Source organism: Ipomoea nil, unplaced genomic scaffold, assembly GCF_001879475.1.
Source record: "Ipomoea nil cultivar Tokyo-kokei standard unplaced genomic scaffold, Asagao_1.1 scaffold2922, whole genome shotgun sequence".
NCBI lineage: Eukaryota > Viridiplantae > Streptophyta > Magnoliopsida > Solanales > Convolvulaceae > Ipomoea > Ipomoea nil.
Window position 1 is genome coordinate 1020678 of NW_017619350.1, and position 17205 is coordinate 1037882.

Genomic DNA, 17205 nt, shown 5'->3' on the forward strand with positions numbered 1-17205 from the left:
TATGTTATGTGCCTACGGTTCTACGTTTATGTTTGATATAAACCTAACTGAAAAGCAGATAACAATTGAACTGTTAAATTAGTTAATTATGCTTTAAAAGTACTTGGTAAAATTATTTTTTGCTCATGATCTCTCATAGCACATAAGAGAGGTCATTACATGTCATTTAAGTACAATGTACTTAGCTAGCTTATTAGTAGCTTAAAATAATCTATAAATTCTTAAATAAGTTATGTCAAAAAGAGCCTACAATTACTATGTTATTTGACTTTGATTTGTTTAATTACTTTATGTAGTTACAGAATATAGTAACTGTATGTAAAAAATTGAATATTATTTTTGATCCAAAATTTGCAAAATAGACACCGATTTATAATATAATTTGGCCCCTGCGTTGAGATATGATTTCTAAAATCTTTGTATATTTCTCGAACTTATCAGAATCTTCGGGTTCAATTACAAATTTGGACCTATAAATACAACCTTTGATTTCATTAGCTCTCTATTACATCGCTATCATTTCTTAAGAGTGGTGTTGAATCATGTGTCTCATATTTAACGTGACTCAAATATCTGGATCAACCTCTTTTGGTATCCATTTACATTTTAAAAGTCACAAAACCTTTAAAATTCTCTCATAGAAATATGGAAAATATTCAGCTGGACCTATACATGCTCTGATTTCAGTTTTCATAAAAGTCAATTGTTAGGCCCATTATTCGCTTCTGAACTCTAAATGCCCGAAAATTAAAGCCCAATGGACCGGACACGGGGCGCAGAGCCGCAGACTTTGATAGGATATGACGCTGTGCTACTAAAAATCTATATTGACGACAAAACCAATTTCTTTCTTCCAAGTTAAAAAATCATATATGGTATTGACAAGCAATTTAAGGGGTTTGGATACGCTTTCCCGTTTTTAACGAAAATTTTGGTCGTGATGTTATAGTGTTCGACGGCTAGACACGTGGATAGATCTATAAAATTGTAATTTAATTTAATTTCTGAAAAATATTATGGTCTTGATTTAAGTATCATATAATTAGTCAAAGGTCTTGTGGTCGAGCGATTTTGGTTTTGAAAATGAGAGGTCTTTATAGTTGTGGCTCTCTTTGCGCTTCAGTAGGTTGAGAAAGTATCTATGATCGAGCGATATAACTATGATTTTGAAAAAGAGAGGTCTCCATAGTTGTGGCCCTTTTTTGCGCTTTAGTCGGTTGAGAAAATATCTATGAACAAATATTACATTGTAATAGATCTTTGTGCTTCAGTAGGCTGATAAATTATGTAATAGAGTTAGTAACATATTTAATTAATGAACAAATGACAATTTTGAATGACTTGGTAGTCATAAAATATTTGGTAATCACCGGTAACCATAATATTATGAGTTCAACTCTTAACAGGAGTAATCTATTAACCTCATTAGTTTAAGTCGATCAGTTAACCTCATTAGTTTAAGTCGATCAGTTATGAATAACTTATACTGATCTATTTTATTGTGTCATTTAATAATGATGGCAGAATATTAACTGACAAATAATCAAGTAAATCACCTTAAATTATTTATAATTAACAATTAGCTAGTTTAAATCAATAAAGCTAACTTTAAATTAGTAACATGTAAAGTTAAATTTTGTAGCTAAATATTTGATTAATTGATGTCATTTTACCTTTTTTTTTTTTTTTTTTTGGTTGTGAAGCTGGCCCGAGTTGTATCAATAAAACATCTACTCTGTAGATGATCTTGCGGCCGAAGTTACCATTAACGACGTTCATATTAAAAGCCCCATTCCCCTCCTTGCCAGTCCAGACCTCATCTATCTCGTTCATTTCCGTCTACTTCTTCTACCATGGAGAAGGCGGTTCTGCTGCGCTCTCTTTCATCTACTACACCACTCGCCTGTTCTAGAATCTTCGCTCGCCCTTACCACGGACTAGCTCGATTTACATCTATCTCCGCCAAGCGCCACCGTCTGCTCCACAACGTCCAGCGCTGTCGCCGCTCCACGCTCTTCGACAACCACCTCCGTCTCACCTCCACCGCCGCTTCCCCTGCTTTTCACGTGAGAAGGCACTTTTCCTCTCTCTCCGTCCGAGCTGTTGCCACTCCCTCCCCGCAGCTCTCTCCAGGTACTCTTATGTTTCTCAATTGAGATTCGATTCATAATCTGTTTAGTTTGGTAGTTTTAGGGGGTTTCATGTGATTTTTAGAAGGTATTGGAGCTGATGATGAAGTCGCCGAGAAGCTGGGGTTCGAGAAAGTGTCTGAGCAGTTCATTGATGAGTGTAAATCCAAAGCTGTTTTATATAAGCACAAGAAGACCGGAGCCGAAATTATGTCGGTTTGCAATGACGATGAGAATAAGGTCTTTGGTATTGTTTTCCGAACTCCTCCGTAAGTACATCCTCCTATCTAATGTACAGTACATTTATAACTTTGGTAGTGGTGCAATTAGTGAACCTTTTTATTTGTTGCTTTCTTTTTGTAATGGCCTCGTTTCTGTATTGAGAGTTCTTTCACCATAGAATTGTCAATAACCAATCTACTACTAGAGAATTTGACATATGCAATACAGAAAAGGTTCAACGTGAAGTTTGGCAAGTCTGTGGGCATGAATGTAGTTTTCAGTGAAAGGAAAAGCATTGAAGCAACCTTGAAGTCGTGGATACTTTTGAATACCAGAAAAACTTTCTGGATTTATCTTCTAGTATTGTCAATTTTGACACCTTGGTGGTGATGCCTATGCAGGAAAGATTCAACTGGAATTCCTCACATATTGGAACACAGTGTATTGTGTGGTTCAAGAAAGTATCCCCTAAAAGAACCTTTTGTTGAACTATTGAAGGGAAGCTTGCACACTTTCCTAAATGCATTCACCTATCCTGATAGGACTTGCTATCCTGTTGCTTCCACAAATACTAAGGTATAACATATTCTTTCAGATAATCTGTAGAAATCGTGTTTCTGTCTAATGCATACTTACTGATCTTTGAACAGGATTTCTATAACTTGGTTGATGTGTACTTAGATGCTGTATTTTTCCCCAAATGTGTGGAGGACTTCCAAACCTTTCAACAAGAGGGTTGGCATTATGAACTGAATGACCCTTCAGAAAACATAACATATAAAGGTTTTTTTTTTTTTTTTTTTTCTCTTCAGTTTATATATGTCCTCTCTCACCTTGCCAACTGCATATTTTTCATAAATAATAAATTATTTATATTTCAATTTCAGGTGTTGTTTTCAATGAGATGAAGGGGGTTTATTCACAGCCTGATAACATAATGGGTAGGACGTCCCAGCAAGTAAGGGTTCCTAACTTTCACACCTTTGAAAAATTGCTTTCTAGTTGAGCCAAGACAATCTGACAATGTGTCAGTATTTCTATTATGCTGGGTGGCTGAATATACAATTGAATGTGATTACTGAAACATAGATAAACTGCTCGGGTGTTTTAAATTAATTTTGTTATATATATATATATATATATATATATATATATATAGTGGTTGCTGACTGAAGAAATCAGGGAATTGTAAAATTGAACAAGGAAATGTGCTATTAAGTTTTTGCACATTGTTGCCTGCAGGCTCTTTTTCCAGATAATACATATGGTGTCGATAGTGGTGGAGATCCACAGGTCATTCCCAAGCTCACTTTTGAGGAATTTAAGGTGTGTAGTGCACATTCTGCTGTTTCCATTTAATGGGCTTTGCATTTTATTATATTTGATAGCCCGTAGCTACATCTGTAGTTTAAAAAATGCAGTTCCTGTGTTTTATTCCTTGCAATTATGCATGTCGATGGCTTGATGATTTAATTGGTACAAAACCAAGACTAGTGAAAATTTAGAAGCCCTTTGTTTTTGTTTTCTTCTGTTTCATTTGACTCCCACATGTTGGTATGTGCTTTTGGTTTGCATTTTGCTTCTTTGTGGAACATAGAGATTGTGTTTTAGAGTGATCCTTAATGCAGAGTAATTGGTTCATTTCTATTATGATCATCCCATATCTGATGCATTAGTATGTTTAGGGAAGGGCACATGGATTCTGTAACTTTTTTACCACATTACCATAGAGTTATATTTTTTGCTGTATCATAGCCTTTACACAGTGCATTTAGTTGATGGTCTATATGTTTTCTGTAATTCTGTCAAAGCTAGAAATTTAATGAATATGTAATTTTCTTCTAACTTGATGTATTCTTCTTCCTAAAAATAATTATACAGGAATTCCACCGCAAATACTACCATCCTAGCAATGCTAGAATATGGTTTTATGGTGATGATGATCCCACTGAACGATTGCGCATCTTAAGTGGTATGATTCCTACCTACCTTATTCTTCTGTCCTTACTTCTGGCCAAAAATTGGAGACTAATGTAAATCAGCAGTGAATATCACAAGGCATTTGGAGTTTCATTTATTTTCTCTGCCCGTATAATAATTCTTGCATTTCATATTGGGTATCTGATGCTACCATTGTTCTTATTTTGGTTGCCAAATTTTTTATTGTTTTACAAGCTCCTTGTAGATGCTATGTTACCCAATGAAAAGATAGGGGTAAATGGAAAACCAGTTCTGTTTAAAATGGTTCTCAAATTTCAAGAGTATGATAGAAGATTAGAAGTCCTAAACTTATTTCACCAGCACCATTTGTGTATGTTATGTCAATTAGCTACTCCCTTTGTCCTAAAAAACGTATCCTCTTTGATTAAAAAGAGGATCTAGGCCATGTTTTTAATGCATTATAATCATAAATTATATTGCATGCATTTTACTTTTACCCTTCATCAATACAGTAATTGCTTTCAGTTGTCATTGATTTCAATCTAAGAAAATGGGATGTGGTTGTAATTTGGAAATAAACCTAGAAAAAACTATGAATTTAATCAATTTATTACCCGGGGGGTGGGGGGTGGGGTGGGACAATTTTCATTTGTCTTGCCAAAATCCCAAGTAAAAAGCAGGACACTTTTTGAGGGAAGGGGGAAGTAAAATAGTAAATTTGTAGCTTATTTAGTTTCTTCAAATCATGTTTTACAGAATATCTGGACACATTTGATGCTAGTTCAGCACCTCAAGAGTCGAGAATTCATCCGCAGAAACTGTTTTCTGAGCCAGTTAGGATTGTTGAAAAATATCCTGCGGGGGAGGGTGATGACCTAAAGAAAAAGCGCATGGTTTGCATTAATTGGCTTCTTTCTGAGAAGCCACTAGATTTGGAAACTGAGCTTGCTCTGGGTTTTTTGGATCATTTGCTGTTGGGAACTCCTGCTTCTCCTTTAAGGAAAATCTTGTTGGAAAGTGGTTTAGGTGATGCTATTGTTGGGGGCGGGGTAGAAGATGAGCTTCTTCAGCCTCAATTTAGCATTGGGTTGAAGGGTGTTTCGGAAGAAAACATTCAAAAAGTAGAAGAATTGGTAATGAGTACCCTAAAAAATTTGGCAGAAGAAGGTTTCAATTCAGATGCTGTGGAGGCATCAATGAACACAATTGAGTTCTCTCTTAGGGAGAATAACACTGGCTCATTCCCTCGTGGACTGGCGTTGATGCTGCGCTCCATTGTAAGGGATAAATATCATTTACTAATCTTTGTTTTCTTCCTTTTTATATGCACTTGCATTATTATGTTCTTATTCTTAATGGCATTTCTTCCAGGGGAAATGGGTTTATGATATGGATCCATTTGAACCACTAAAATATCAGAAACCTCTTGAAGACCTGAAATCCAGAATAGCCAAGGAAGGATCCAAAGCTGTTTTTGCTCCTTTAATAGAACAATTCATCTTGACTAACCCACATCGAGTGACTGTTGAGATGCAGGTAATTATTGTAATGATTTTGTTTCATGTAAGATGGTAATATTTGTTCTTGTGTTTTAAAAATATATGCTATTACTTAACAGCCTGATCCTGAGATGGCTTCCCGTGATGAAGCAACTGAAAAAGAAATTCTGAATAAAGTGAAATCAAGCATGACACAGGAGGATCTTGCAGAGTTGGCACGAGCTACACATGAGCTACGACTGAAGCAAGAAACACCTGACCCTCCAGAAGCCCTGAAAGCTGTACCAAGTCTCTCTCTACAAGATATTCCCAAAAAGCCTATACATGTTCCGATTGAGGTAATTGAGTTCCTTTTGTTATCAGTGGATTCAACAACATGCTTGCTACTCTTCTTAGTCTAAGCTTATTGAAGTTGTGACTGTAGGTTGGTGATATCAATGGAACAAAAGTTTTGCGACATGACCTCTTTACAAATGATATCCTTTATGCTGAAATTGTTTTCAATATGAGCTTGTTGAAGCCAGAGCTTGTTCCATTGGTTCCACTTTTCTGGTGAGTTTCCTGCTTGAAAATTGCTCCATCTTTTCTTTGTCTTGGTATTATTATGTAACAAGATTTGTAGTGGGTCCAAAAGTGAAGTGAATGATTAATTTTTCATAGATATGAAATCCTATATACTTATAAAATGAAGTCTTACATATTCTCTTTTGAAGAATGCTCTCAAAAATCATGATTCCTATCCTAGTTTTTCCAGTATGTTTTATGGTGGGCAGCCTGGAAGTCTACTTGGTGGCTATTATGATAAAACCTTATATGGATCCAATATTGTAAAAGCTGAAGGGTCACACTTGTGTGAGACCGTCTCACGGATCCTTATCCGTGAGTCGAGTTGGGCCGGGTCAATATGAAAATGTAATAGTTATACTGAAAAATGTAATACTAATTAGGAATAAAGTGTTCCTACTTATAAAGGAAAGTGTAATACTTTTGAGGTTTACTAATTAGGAATAAGGTGTTCGTTACTTATAAGGGAAAGTGTAATACTTTTGAGGACAAATGTAATGCTTTTACATTTTGATATAACAGTATTATATTTTTATCAAAAGTATTACATTTTCCCTTATAAGTAATGTAAGGGAAAATGTAATACTTTTGATGAAAAATTTATTACTTTTATATCAAAATGTAAAAGTATTACATTTGTCCTCAAAAGTATTACACTTTCCCTTATAAATAACACACACTTTATTCCTAATTAGTATTACATTTCTTAGTATAAGTATTACATTTTCATATTGACCCGACCCGTCCCACGGATCCTCACAAGTTTTTGCCAAAGCTGAAATATAGTTAAGTATTGGACTTGTTAGAATAGTTTAAGGGCATGTGCCCTGTTTAGTGAATGGAATTTTTTTTTTTTTTTCCGGAAAGTTAGTAGAATACAAAAATGGTGAAATGGAATTTGTGTTCCAGTTGAAATGTTTTCCAAGCTGAAAAATAGAAGCAAAATTCCAACTTCCCAAACTTATTAACAAAGTTGGAAAACATCTCCACTGTGTTTTCAAAGCAGAAAACAGGCAGGCAAACACTATGTTTTACTGTTCACCCTCCTTTTGCTTTCTGCCTGGTCAGCTGCTTTTTTGTTTCCTCCCTATTCTACGATTTTGTTTTCCAATTGGAGTATATTGGGTTTGGACAGTCAGTTTAATACATATGCAGATAGACATATATGCTTTGACCCAAAAAAAAAAAAAAATACTGGTCTTATGAATTGCTTAATAGTCAGTCACTGCTGGAGATGGGAACAAAGGACTTGGACTTTGTTCAGCTGAATCAGTTGATTGGAAGAAAAACTGGAGGGATTTCAGTGTATCCTATGACCTCATCAGTGCGGGGCAAGGTAGATCCATGTAGCCATATGATTGTTCGAGGCAAATCCATGTCTGGACGAATTGAAGATCTATTCAACTTGGTAAGTCCAGTTTTCACATGACTGATTGCAAGTGATTAATGGTTATGGTTCAATTTGTAGGGGAGTTTGAGGCACTTGAGTAAAGCTTTTCTTACTATCCACTGGGAAATTAATGTTTCACTATCCATTCATTTGTGGTTGCTGTAGATCAACTGTGTTATTCAAGATGTCCAGCTCACCGACCAAAAACGATTCAAGCAGTTTGTTTCTCAAAGCAAAGCCAGAATGGAGGTATCTGATTTGTTTAATTGTTTTGGGAGAAGAAATCTGATGTTAATATGGGATATTTCCTATTATCTAATTTCATTGTCTTTTCATTCCAGAACCGACTCAGAGGCAGTGGTCATAGCATTGCAGCTGCTAGGATGGATGCAAAACTTAATGTTGCAGGGTGGCTGTCTGAACAAATGGGTGGTGTCAGGTTAGAGATATGATGTTTTGTTTTGTTTGTTTTTTTATTGGATGGTTTGTGGAGAATTGGGAATAGTAATGGGCCCAAAAGTCAGTTGATTATACCCTACAACACATTAATTGCTACATGGGGTTACATGCTATGATGCTAGTATTTCTGTCTAATGGTATTGATCTTTGAGCAAGAGTAGATCATTCTAATTATTTTCTAGTATAGCTACCATTTCTGTGGAGTGATCTTAAACACAGGATTGGTTAAACATGATTCTCTAGTATCTGCAACATGTATAGCTTTTATTAGTATTTTAATTGCCATCTCCTGATTGCCAAAGATTATGATACTAGTACTAGTAATCTGGTGTATTATTGTTGTTTTTTGCTCTCACCTCTTGATGTTGAAGAAACTATGAAGCAGACTTCATTTCCCCTTTGCAAACGTGCAATTTAGCCACACAGTGTAGTTTATCAGCTTTATCAGATCACTTGAAGTAATACTCTCTCATTGAATGTGCTTGCAGCTATTTGGAATTTCTGAGAAACCTTGAAGTAAAAGTTGATAACAATTGGCCAGAAATTTCTTCATCTCTTGAAGAGATACGGAGATCCCTATTTTCAAAGGATGGGTGCCTGGTTAATCTAACAGCTGACCAGAAAAATCTAATGAATGCTGAGAAACATGTTAGTTCATTCCTCGATTTGCTTCCTAGTAAGTCTCTAGCAGAACCTACAGCATGGAATGCACGGCTTTCTCCTACAAATGAAGCTATAGTTGTCCCTACTCAAGTAAGTTTATTCTCTTATGTATTGCTTCTAAGATTTTTTATGCTCTTTTTGTTAACAAAGATAATAAACCTACGCTTTGTTTCCAGGTAAATTATGTTGGGAAAGCAGCAAATCTCTATGATGCAGGCTATAAACTTAAGGGAAGTGCATATGTTATTTCAAAGTACATAAGCAATACATGGCTGTGGGATCGTGTACGAGTCAGTGGTGGAGCTTATGGAGGATTTTGTGATTTTGACACCCACTCCGGTATACTTGTTATTGCCTGTCATTTGCAGTTATTATTCTTTACTTCCATTTATTCATCTCTGTACTTTGATATCTCTTTCTTCAGGTGTATTCTCATTTTTGTCTTATCGTGATCCAAATTTGATGAAGACACTTAATGTGTATGATGGAACAAGTGATTTCCTGAGAGAACTTGAAATGGATGATGATACTCTAACGAAGGCAATTATCGGAACAATTGGAGATGTTGATGCATACCAGCTACCTGATGCAAAAGGATATAGTAGGTAAGAATTTTCCTATAATCCCATATCTGTAAAGAATTCCCCTTTTTGGCAATGTGAACATTTGTCAAGAACTTTTCTGTTTCAGGACAATATGCGTTGACTTTTATTATATGTTTGTGTTTATATATCCTCCATCCCATTTTGAATGGACACCTTTTAGGCTCTTAAGTGGTGGTGGGTGTCATTTTGATATGCAATGTAAACTTCTAAGGTAAGAAGTGGGTTTTATGGAGCTCATTTAGCTAGTATTCACTGATAAGATGAAAATGGTTGGAGGAATTTCATTTCTCTTTTTGATGTACAATATCTACTTTAAAGGCAAACACGTGGGATTGGTAGAGTACATTAGCTATAATAAAAGTGGTTATGGAGGTTCATTTTTAGGAAGTAGGCAAATGTTCAACTCTATTTAGTCTATAACATCAAATGCCTGTGCACTTAGCATTGTAGCTAATGACTTTCACTGTTTTCAGTTTACTTCGATATTTATTGGGGGTTACTGAAGAAGAAAGGCAATTGAGGCGCGAAGAAATATTATCCACAAGGTAAAACAGACTTGATTTATATTTGTGGGTGTCAATCTAGAATATGACTTGTAAAGTGCTGTGATGTTTAATTTACATTATCTTGCAGCCTCTATACAATCTCTCTTTTAGCTTTAATTCATAACCTAATAATCCAGAAGGTTCTCAGAATTGTAAAGATTAATCAAATTTATTAATTGTTACCTGAATTGGATCATAAAAGTCATCCATTCTTGCATTCAGTCTTTTGATACACTGGTAGAATAAATGAATGCATTGGAATTGGATTAGTGGTCCTATGACTCGAGTTTCAAAGAAACAATGAAACCATATTTGGGTTGTTTTTCTTGTATTTAGGCTGGCCAATTTCAAGGAATTTGCGGATGCAATCCAAGCAGTAAAAGATCAAGGGGTCGTGGTTGCCGTGGCTTCACCAGATGATGTTGATGCTGCCAACAAGGAACACCCCAACTTCTTTGAAGTAAATAAAGCACTATGAGAAGAGTAATTTTTCCTTTCCTGATTGTCTTATCACAAATTCACACAATAGATACACCCCAGCAGCACCATCATCTGTCTTGCACTGAATAGCTTAGGAATAACAATTTTTATCCCCTCCCACCCTCACCCTTTTTTCTTTTAGTATTTGGAGGAGTGGTGGAGATTGGCACCTCAAACTAAGTTTTTTTTTTGTAGATACTCCATTATTTATTTATATTGCCTACATGATATTTGGAGTAAAAAGATTCTGAGGTGCACATTACCCTTTTACCAGAGGTGAATGCAATGACTATTTGTCTATTTAGTTGAATATCTCAAACTAGTAGAAAACATAGCCAAAATGTTACACAGTAAAAGAAACCGCGGTAATATGTAGTCCACATGTTATGTTTACTTAGGAGTTTTTACACTCGATTTACTTGCCGTGGTGAAATTTATAGTCACCTGTGCAGAGCATATTTGACTCCACCTCTGAAACTCTGAAGCTACTTGGAATCCGTGTAACGTTTCCCTTCCATGATAACATTATTGAGTTATTGAATTGTACTATGGTTCCGTAGAGCTTATAATTAGGTACGGATCTGCTTTGCTTTTGAGCGACACTGTCATTTTACCTTTGCCCAGCCAATTCATATCTGACTTAGGACCACAACTCGTCGCTCTCGTATATAGAAATTGGTCTTAAAGTTATTGAATTCGGAACTAGTTTCTTTAGAAGATAATTTGTAGCACCCAATGCCCCTGCCGTTTTTAATCAACATAGTCGTTTCTCTGTCCACAATCTGCGTTTAGAATCACCCGTTAATTGCTATATTATGAAAATCTCATTCTGAATACTTATTTGTGGAAAATAAGAAGGCGCCACAAAAGCAGACAAAAAGTTGTTTGTTTTCAATGGGTACAACGTACAACTTATGGGACAGAATTGAAAATTGGGAAGAAATTGTTTTTAAAATGAAAGGGGGCGAACCAATGTGTTCTTTCATTCCTTGTTTACTTTACATTTTGAGCATGAAAACATTTGATCCTTTATTTTGACAATGAGTACTAGGTTATATAAAAGAGCTATTACATACTTTGGACAAGATAATCTATGTTTCTTCTTCACTAGAATACATAGAAAGAGATAAAGAATATGTTCAATAATTATGTTTCTTCTTCACTAGAATACATAGAAAGAGATAAGAATATGTACTAATGGCTAATGGAGAATGTGATGTGAAATTTTTGTCGTATAATAATTCTCTAAAGAAAGAATACTACTTCACAAGTGGTCCTTTGTTTAGAAGAGAACATGGTAAACATATTTTTTTTCTTTCAAAGGAAGAAAAGTCACAATAACATATTTTTTTCTTCCAAAGGAAGGAAAGTCACAATTTTAGTTACATGCATCTAGAAAAAGTAATGTTAACAAAACAATATAGAATGGAAATTATTATGGAGAAGTTTGAAAAAATAAGACCGTAATGTATTACAATATTACACCATATTATACAGTATATAATGTAAAATTGTTCATTTTTTTTTTTTTACAGTATTCTTTCTTTCAGATTCTGCCACCGTTACTTTAAAAAAGAAAAAACAAAAAACTAAACTAATACTAGAATATTATTAAGACGAAGAGAGCAATAAAAGAATACAATCGGGGGAGTGTTCTCCCAACGGTGAGATCCATACTGAGAGCTTGCTACCCGAGCTAATTTATAAGTCACGAGGTTTGCTGATCTCCTAATGTGATGATAAGAAAATTGTTCATCATGCCACCTTTATATTTATATGTTTTTAACTTTTTACCATACCACTCCACTAGTCACTATGGTAGAAACTTCCAATACTCCAAATCGTACAACCACTCGTTCAGCATGAATATCTCTGAAAAGACCAATCTCTGCGTCTTCTTCCCCCAACTACATTGCATGAAAGAAATATTCTTTCTGATTTCTGCTACATTTACTTACCGAACAACTCCCAAAGAAGCAGAAATTGTATTAGGCGTGTTGCTTGAGTGCTTGATATGTTTCTTAATCAATGATATAGTTTTGTTTTTTTTAACAAAAATGTTGTGAATAATAGAATTGTTGATTAGGCAAATTTTAATTTTTTAATTTTTTTAAAAAAAGGTACATTACATCACCGCTTAAAATGTGTCGCCTTTGTTTGATCCAACGATCCCCAGTATTCTTACCGGTTGTTCTTGCATAATACACGTGGCTTCCACTCATTAGCTACGTGAGCGGTAATCATTCTCATGAGTCTGCTGCATTTTAACAACGGCATTCCCATGTGCACTGCCACCGTAACGGAGCCTGGACCACATCTTCTATTCATCATTTTATCCATCGTCTGGAGTATAACCGCCTCTTTTAATCTCCACCCTCCGATCTAATCTATTTCAGTCAAATCCCCCATTTGCCCCCCTGAACTTCACTATAATTTCCATATTGCCCATATTCTGAATTTTTCACTCACTCCCCCGGCTAGTGTGAGTGACACAAAAGACAGCTCTTTCTGCTCGCTTTTCACGCATAAAAAGATACATTGCATGTATATATATATGTGTGTATATACAGTGGCAGTTTTCACAGCTGTGTAGAGAGTTTCTGAAAGAGATGGAAGAGTACTTGAGGTGTAGAAGATGTGAACGAGTCGGGGAGACGACAACGGCTGCGGCGACGGAGGCGGGAGTTGGAAATGGTGCTGTGCGGATGAAAGCTAGGGAGGTCACGAGCTTCAGCTCGAATAAGCGGAGAAAGGTTTATTCTGAGTTTGATGATCGCAAGATGAACTGGTCGTCGGAGAATTCTGTTTCTCCGGCCACCTCCGTGACGTCGAGGTGCTCAAGCTGCGAGTCTAGCGACGTGGCGAAAAATATTCTGGATCTGAAGGTGGAAAACTTCGAAATTTAACACAGTCGTCTTTCCTGTGAATTGAATTTATTGCTCCTTCAAAATTTCTGTTTCTCATGCTTTAATTGCTTGGAATTTAATTTTGCGTTTTTAAATTTTGAATTTCAGGGAGAGGTTTTTGAAACTGACGATACAGCTCATTGCAACTGCAGATTGAGGTACATAACATTTTCAAAATTTCTCGTTCAGATTCAAAATTGCTTTGGACGTCTACATGTGCGTATACTGTATACAGGCATTCTGCTGTGTTGAATACTCGATAATAGCTTCTCAGAAACTCAGGAATTAAGGTTTTTTTTTTTTTTTTTTTTTTTTTGCAGTAGAGAGACGACGCCAACAACCGAGCTTCGTCGAGACTCGGTAACAGAAATGGAGTCCTCATCAACCAAAAAGAATGTCTCAATGGCGGCGACCTCTCCTCAGAAACCTTCAACAGCGGAGATGCCATCCGCGGAAGAGATTGAAGAATTCTTCTCAGCTGCTGAAAAATACGAGCAAGAGAGATTCAAGCAAAAGTAAGTCATATATATACACGGCACTTGTTCATTCTAGTATCTCCAGTTTCGCCTTCAGCCAAATTAAATAAACACCTAATAATTTAAGAATAGAACTTGCACGTTACTGAAAATCCACTGGTGAATGCATGGTAGGTGATGGACTAATGGTTGTCGTTGCACGCAGGTACAACTATGATGTAGTGAAGGACGTCCCTCTGGAAGGGCGGTACGAGTGGGTTCCCTTAAAGCCTTGTTCACATGTCATCAAAGCCTGCGAAGAAGAACATGACAGGATCGCTGCCTTTAACAATTGATCATCATGTGGTCACCCGTAACTTATTAGCTGCTCAGCTCTACTTTTTATCTTATTTAGTTCAATGCATACCTTAATCAATTGCTTTGTACATGCATATATTATTGCATTTTCCATTTCCATTTACATATGAAGAATTATATTGCTCCAACCTCTAACATCTGTGCTTGATTAGATCTTATTATTTTCAAAGCATATATAATCTTTGATACACTACCACACACACTGTAAGCACAGTTGTTCATAGTTTGAGATCAGATCTACCAGTACTAGAAGACACTGTGGGGGAACTGAATGATACGTGTTAGGTTAGCTGGTTAGGTGTTACTAGTTTTACAGTAAAAACTACAAATAGTAGTATAATTATGTTGTGCTCAGATGACATATAGTGATCGAGCCTCAATGGAGGCCTCTTTGTGCTTTGTTTGAACAGAAACTACAATGTAATAGAGTCAGTAGTATTAAAAAAAAAATTGTTTATTGAGAGGAAAAAAAAGGTTAGTTTTGTGCAGTGGTTACTATAAATAACAGCGAAAGCCGTTTTTATTTCCTAACAAAGGTGGTGCGCTATAGGCTGTGAGAGGATAGTGATATGGACGCAGAAAGAAATTAAAGTGGCGCGTTTCAAGGAATAGGACCATTTGGTTGCATGGAGAGCACGACAATACAGGTGGGGGCATGTGAGTTAGCTCCGGATAAGAATTATTGTGATTTTATTGAGGATGGATTTTGTCGTTTGCTCTCTGGAAGAGAGGAAAGTAGCGGAGTAAATTTGGGATAGAAAGCGGCTATAAAAGGGTCGTCCATCGTTTTTGTTATGGATTTATCTGATCTGCTGTTGCATTTAATAGATGTGGTACATACGTACACATTCATTAATGATCATATAACATGAAAACTCGACATTAATTCTTGATAGTTATGTATATAGGGAGAGAGGTGTAGCATTATGGGAATTGGGAAGAAGAGCTGAGAGAGAGGGATTGACATTGAGACTTGAGAGTGAGGCACGTGCCGTGGGGAAGTGGGCTTTGGGTTTCACTTCACTTTCATGTGCTTTGGATCTGATGCTACAGTTGTCTACAGCATCAAGATAGAGAGGTACAGAATGTTGAGTTCTTGAGGGAATTGAAAATGGCATGGGATGCGTAATTACTGACTAGATATTTCACTTATTTTTATATTTACACTTATACATACCCACTCGAATAAAATATGTGAGCCGATCTGGTGGATGGTTCCTTGTAAAATTAAAAAGTTTTCCCTTTTCTCCCATCACGAAACAGACTACTTCCTTCTTCTAGACTCCGGATTCATGTGATCATTTTGGACTATTACTCCAAACAGCTGTTTATTATAATCGCCAATTTGTATTGCACAACTCTTTCAATGTGGTTGCATGTGAGCAATATATATAAAATAAACGCGAAATCCGGCGGTGGGTGGACTCAGGCTCGCCGCCACGAACCACGCCGTTGTTAGGCATCGGTATCGGTATTCCGGTGGAGTTTCGAAGAAGAAAAATAAAAACAATTCTGTTAAGACTTATGGCCACAGGCCACTGAATGGATTCTGGTCAGAGGCTTTGATTTGGGTCAGTATGTGAGCTGCAGGGAATGAACTTGGGCTGTTGATTTGGTAGTATTTTGGACCTAGAGGCTAGGCCTAGTTTGCTCATGATTTAGCCCTTTCGTTTTCAAATTCGTTTCTTGTACAGTTTGACTTTGACCCCTTTTATGAGAGATCTGCAATTTGACCCTTGTATACACACACACACACAAATGTTTGGTGTGTCTCTCTAAACCATCATGTCTTCTCATTCTTAAAATATAAAAATAGAGATAGGTTCACACAATCACACATAAGTCTTGTGTGAAAACATAACAAGACTCAATGTATATTGTGGTAATCCAACACCAAATCCATTACTTAAATGCAACAACTTTTGTAAACGTTTTCAAATTCCACCATGATTGGACATAAATGATATAATCTAATAAGTTGATCTATGTAAACAATATGTATCATAATATCGATGTGCTTGCTATTAGTTTTTAGATTTTTATTCATTAACAAATTCTATAAAATTTTCAACATCAAATATTAGAAATGTCACACACGCATTGACGCATATAGAGAAATGTTCATATAGGTAAATATTGACAACAAACTAAATAAATACAAAGAGTTGAATTATGCGAAATCCAATATGTAGTATGTATTATGCGTGCCAATCTGATGATTGACAGTGATAAATAGCTAGGGAGACCATTGTATCTATAATTATCTACCCTAGTCAATTTTTATTCTTTAGCTTTATATATTGACAAAATAAATATATAAATAAATAAATAGAGTCGAATCATGTGAAATTCAATAGATAGTATGTCTTATTCGCGCCAAATGGATAACTGACAGTGACAAATATCTAGGAAGACAGTCGTATACGTAGCTGTCTACCATAGTCAATTTTTATTTTTTTTAGTTGTATTTATTGACAAAATAAATAAATAAATATAAAGAGTCAAATCATGCGAAATTCAGTAGGTATTATGTGTTATGCGTGCCAGCTGAATGACTGATAGTGACAAATATGTATAGAGACAGGTGCCTACGTAGTTGTATATCACGATCAAAATAATTTTTTAGTTTTATTTATTTATAATATACTACTCCGTATATAATACTCCGTATAAATTATTATGTTGAATATATAATGAATATTAGTTGACAATGTAAAGTAGAAATATCCCTAATTATTGTAGATGGTCTCATAATTCTAACATTCTTTTCTTCAAAATGACACCTACAATCCTACAACAGCATCAAGTACAAATTTAATAGAAGACATTGATGAATTCAATAACCTAAATTTCTTTTATTCACATGCTAAAATAATACAAGGAATTTTAGTAATTTTTTTAACAATTATCAATTCTAACATAATTTGAAATTTAAATGAAAAAAAAAACCGACAATAAGCAAAAATCTT

At 35.6% G+C, this 17205-nt stretch overlaps 2 protein-coding genes across 4 annotated transcripts; both read left to right on the top strand.

Annotated features, from left to right (window-relative positions):
* Window positions 1-1711: 1711 nt before the first annotated feature.
* LOC109161327 (presequence protease 1, chloroplastic/mitochondrial-like) lies at window positions 1712-11043 on the top strand. Of its 2 annotated transcripts, none has more exons than XM_019309669.1 (19): window positions 1712-2133; window positions 2218-2398; window positions 2753-2927; window positions 3002-3134; window positions 3239-3309; window positions 3594-3677; window positions 4233-4323; window positions 5049-5569; window positions 5664-5828; window positions 5911-6129; window positions 6216-6343; window positions 7574-7763; window positions 7911-7994; window positions 8087-8184; window positions 8693-8957; window positions 9044-9206; window positions 9292-9472; window positions 9946-10017; window positions 10354-10495. In XM_019309669.1, the coding sequence occupies exons 1-19, from the start codon at window positions 1854-1856 to the stop codon at window positions 10493-10495; spliced, it is 3243 nt and encodes a 1080-aa protein (XP_019165214.1). In that variant the 5' UTR covers window positions 1712-1853. The 2 variants fall into 2 exon arrangements, with proteins under 2 accessions (XP_019165214.1, XP_019165212.1); XM_019309667.1 differs by having other exon boundaries at window positions 1854-2133; window positions 2215-2398; window positions 10354-11043.
* A 1597-nt stretch (window positions 11044-12640) lies between these two features.
* On the top strand, window positions 12641-14387 carry LOC109161335 (cyclin-dependent kinase inhibitor 7-like). 2 transcript variants are annotated; one of them, XM_019309681.1, is made up of 4 exons: window positions 12641-13382; window positions 13512-13561; window positions 13727-13918; window positions 14085-14387. In XM_019309681.1, the coding sequence occupies exons 1-4, from the start codon at window positions 13107-13109 to the stop codon at window positions 14212-14214; spliced, it is 648 nt and encodes a 215-aa protein (XP_019165226.1). In that variant the 5' UTR covers window positions 12641-13106; the 3' UTR covers window positions 14215-14387. The 2 variants fall into 2 exon arrangements, with proteins under 2 accessions (XP_019165226.1, XP_019165225.1); XM_019309680.1 differs by having other exon boundaries at window positions 12645-13382; window positions 13724-13918.
* Window positions 14388-17205: the final 2818 nt, after the last annotated feature.

What these genes read in the sequence shown, in the direction of transcription:
- LOC109161327 (XM_019309667.1), top strand. Translation starts at nt 1,854, where the DNA reads ATGGAGAAGGCGGTTCTGCTGCGCTCTCTTTCATCTACTACACCACTC. An exon ending in CTCCCCGCAGCTCTCTCCAG is followed by an intron (nt 2,134 to 2,214) that starts GTACTCTTATGT and finishes TGTGATTTTTAG; the next exon opens with AAGGTATTGGAGCTGATGAT. An exon ending in TCACTTTTGAGGAATTTAAG is followed by an intron (nt 3,678 to 4,232) that starts GTGTGTAGTGCA and finishes ATAATTATACAG; the next exon opens with GAATTCCACCGCAAATACTA.
- LOC109161335 (XM_019309680.1), top strand. Translation starts at nt 13,107, where the DNA reads ATGGAAGAGTACTTGAGGTGTAGAAGATGTGAACGAGTCGGGGAGACG. An exon ending in AAAATATTCTGGATCTGAAG is followed by an intron (nt 13,383 to 13,511) that starts GTGGAAAACTTC and finishes TTTGAATTTCAG; the next exon opens with GGAGAGGTTTTTGAAACTGA. An exon ending in CATTGCAACTGCAGATTGAG is followed by an intron (nt 13,562 to 13,723) that starts GTACATAACATT and finishes TTTTTTTTGCAG; the next exon opens with TAGAGAGACGACGCCAACAA.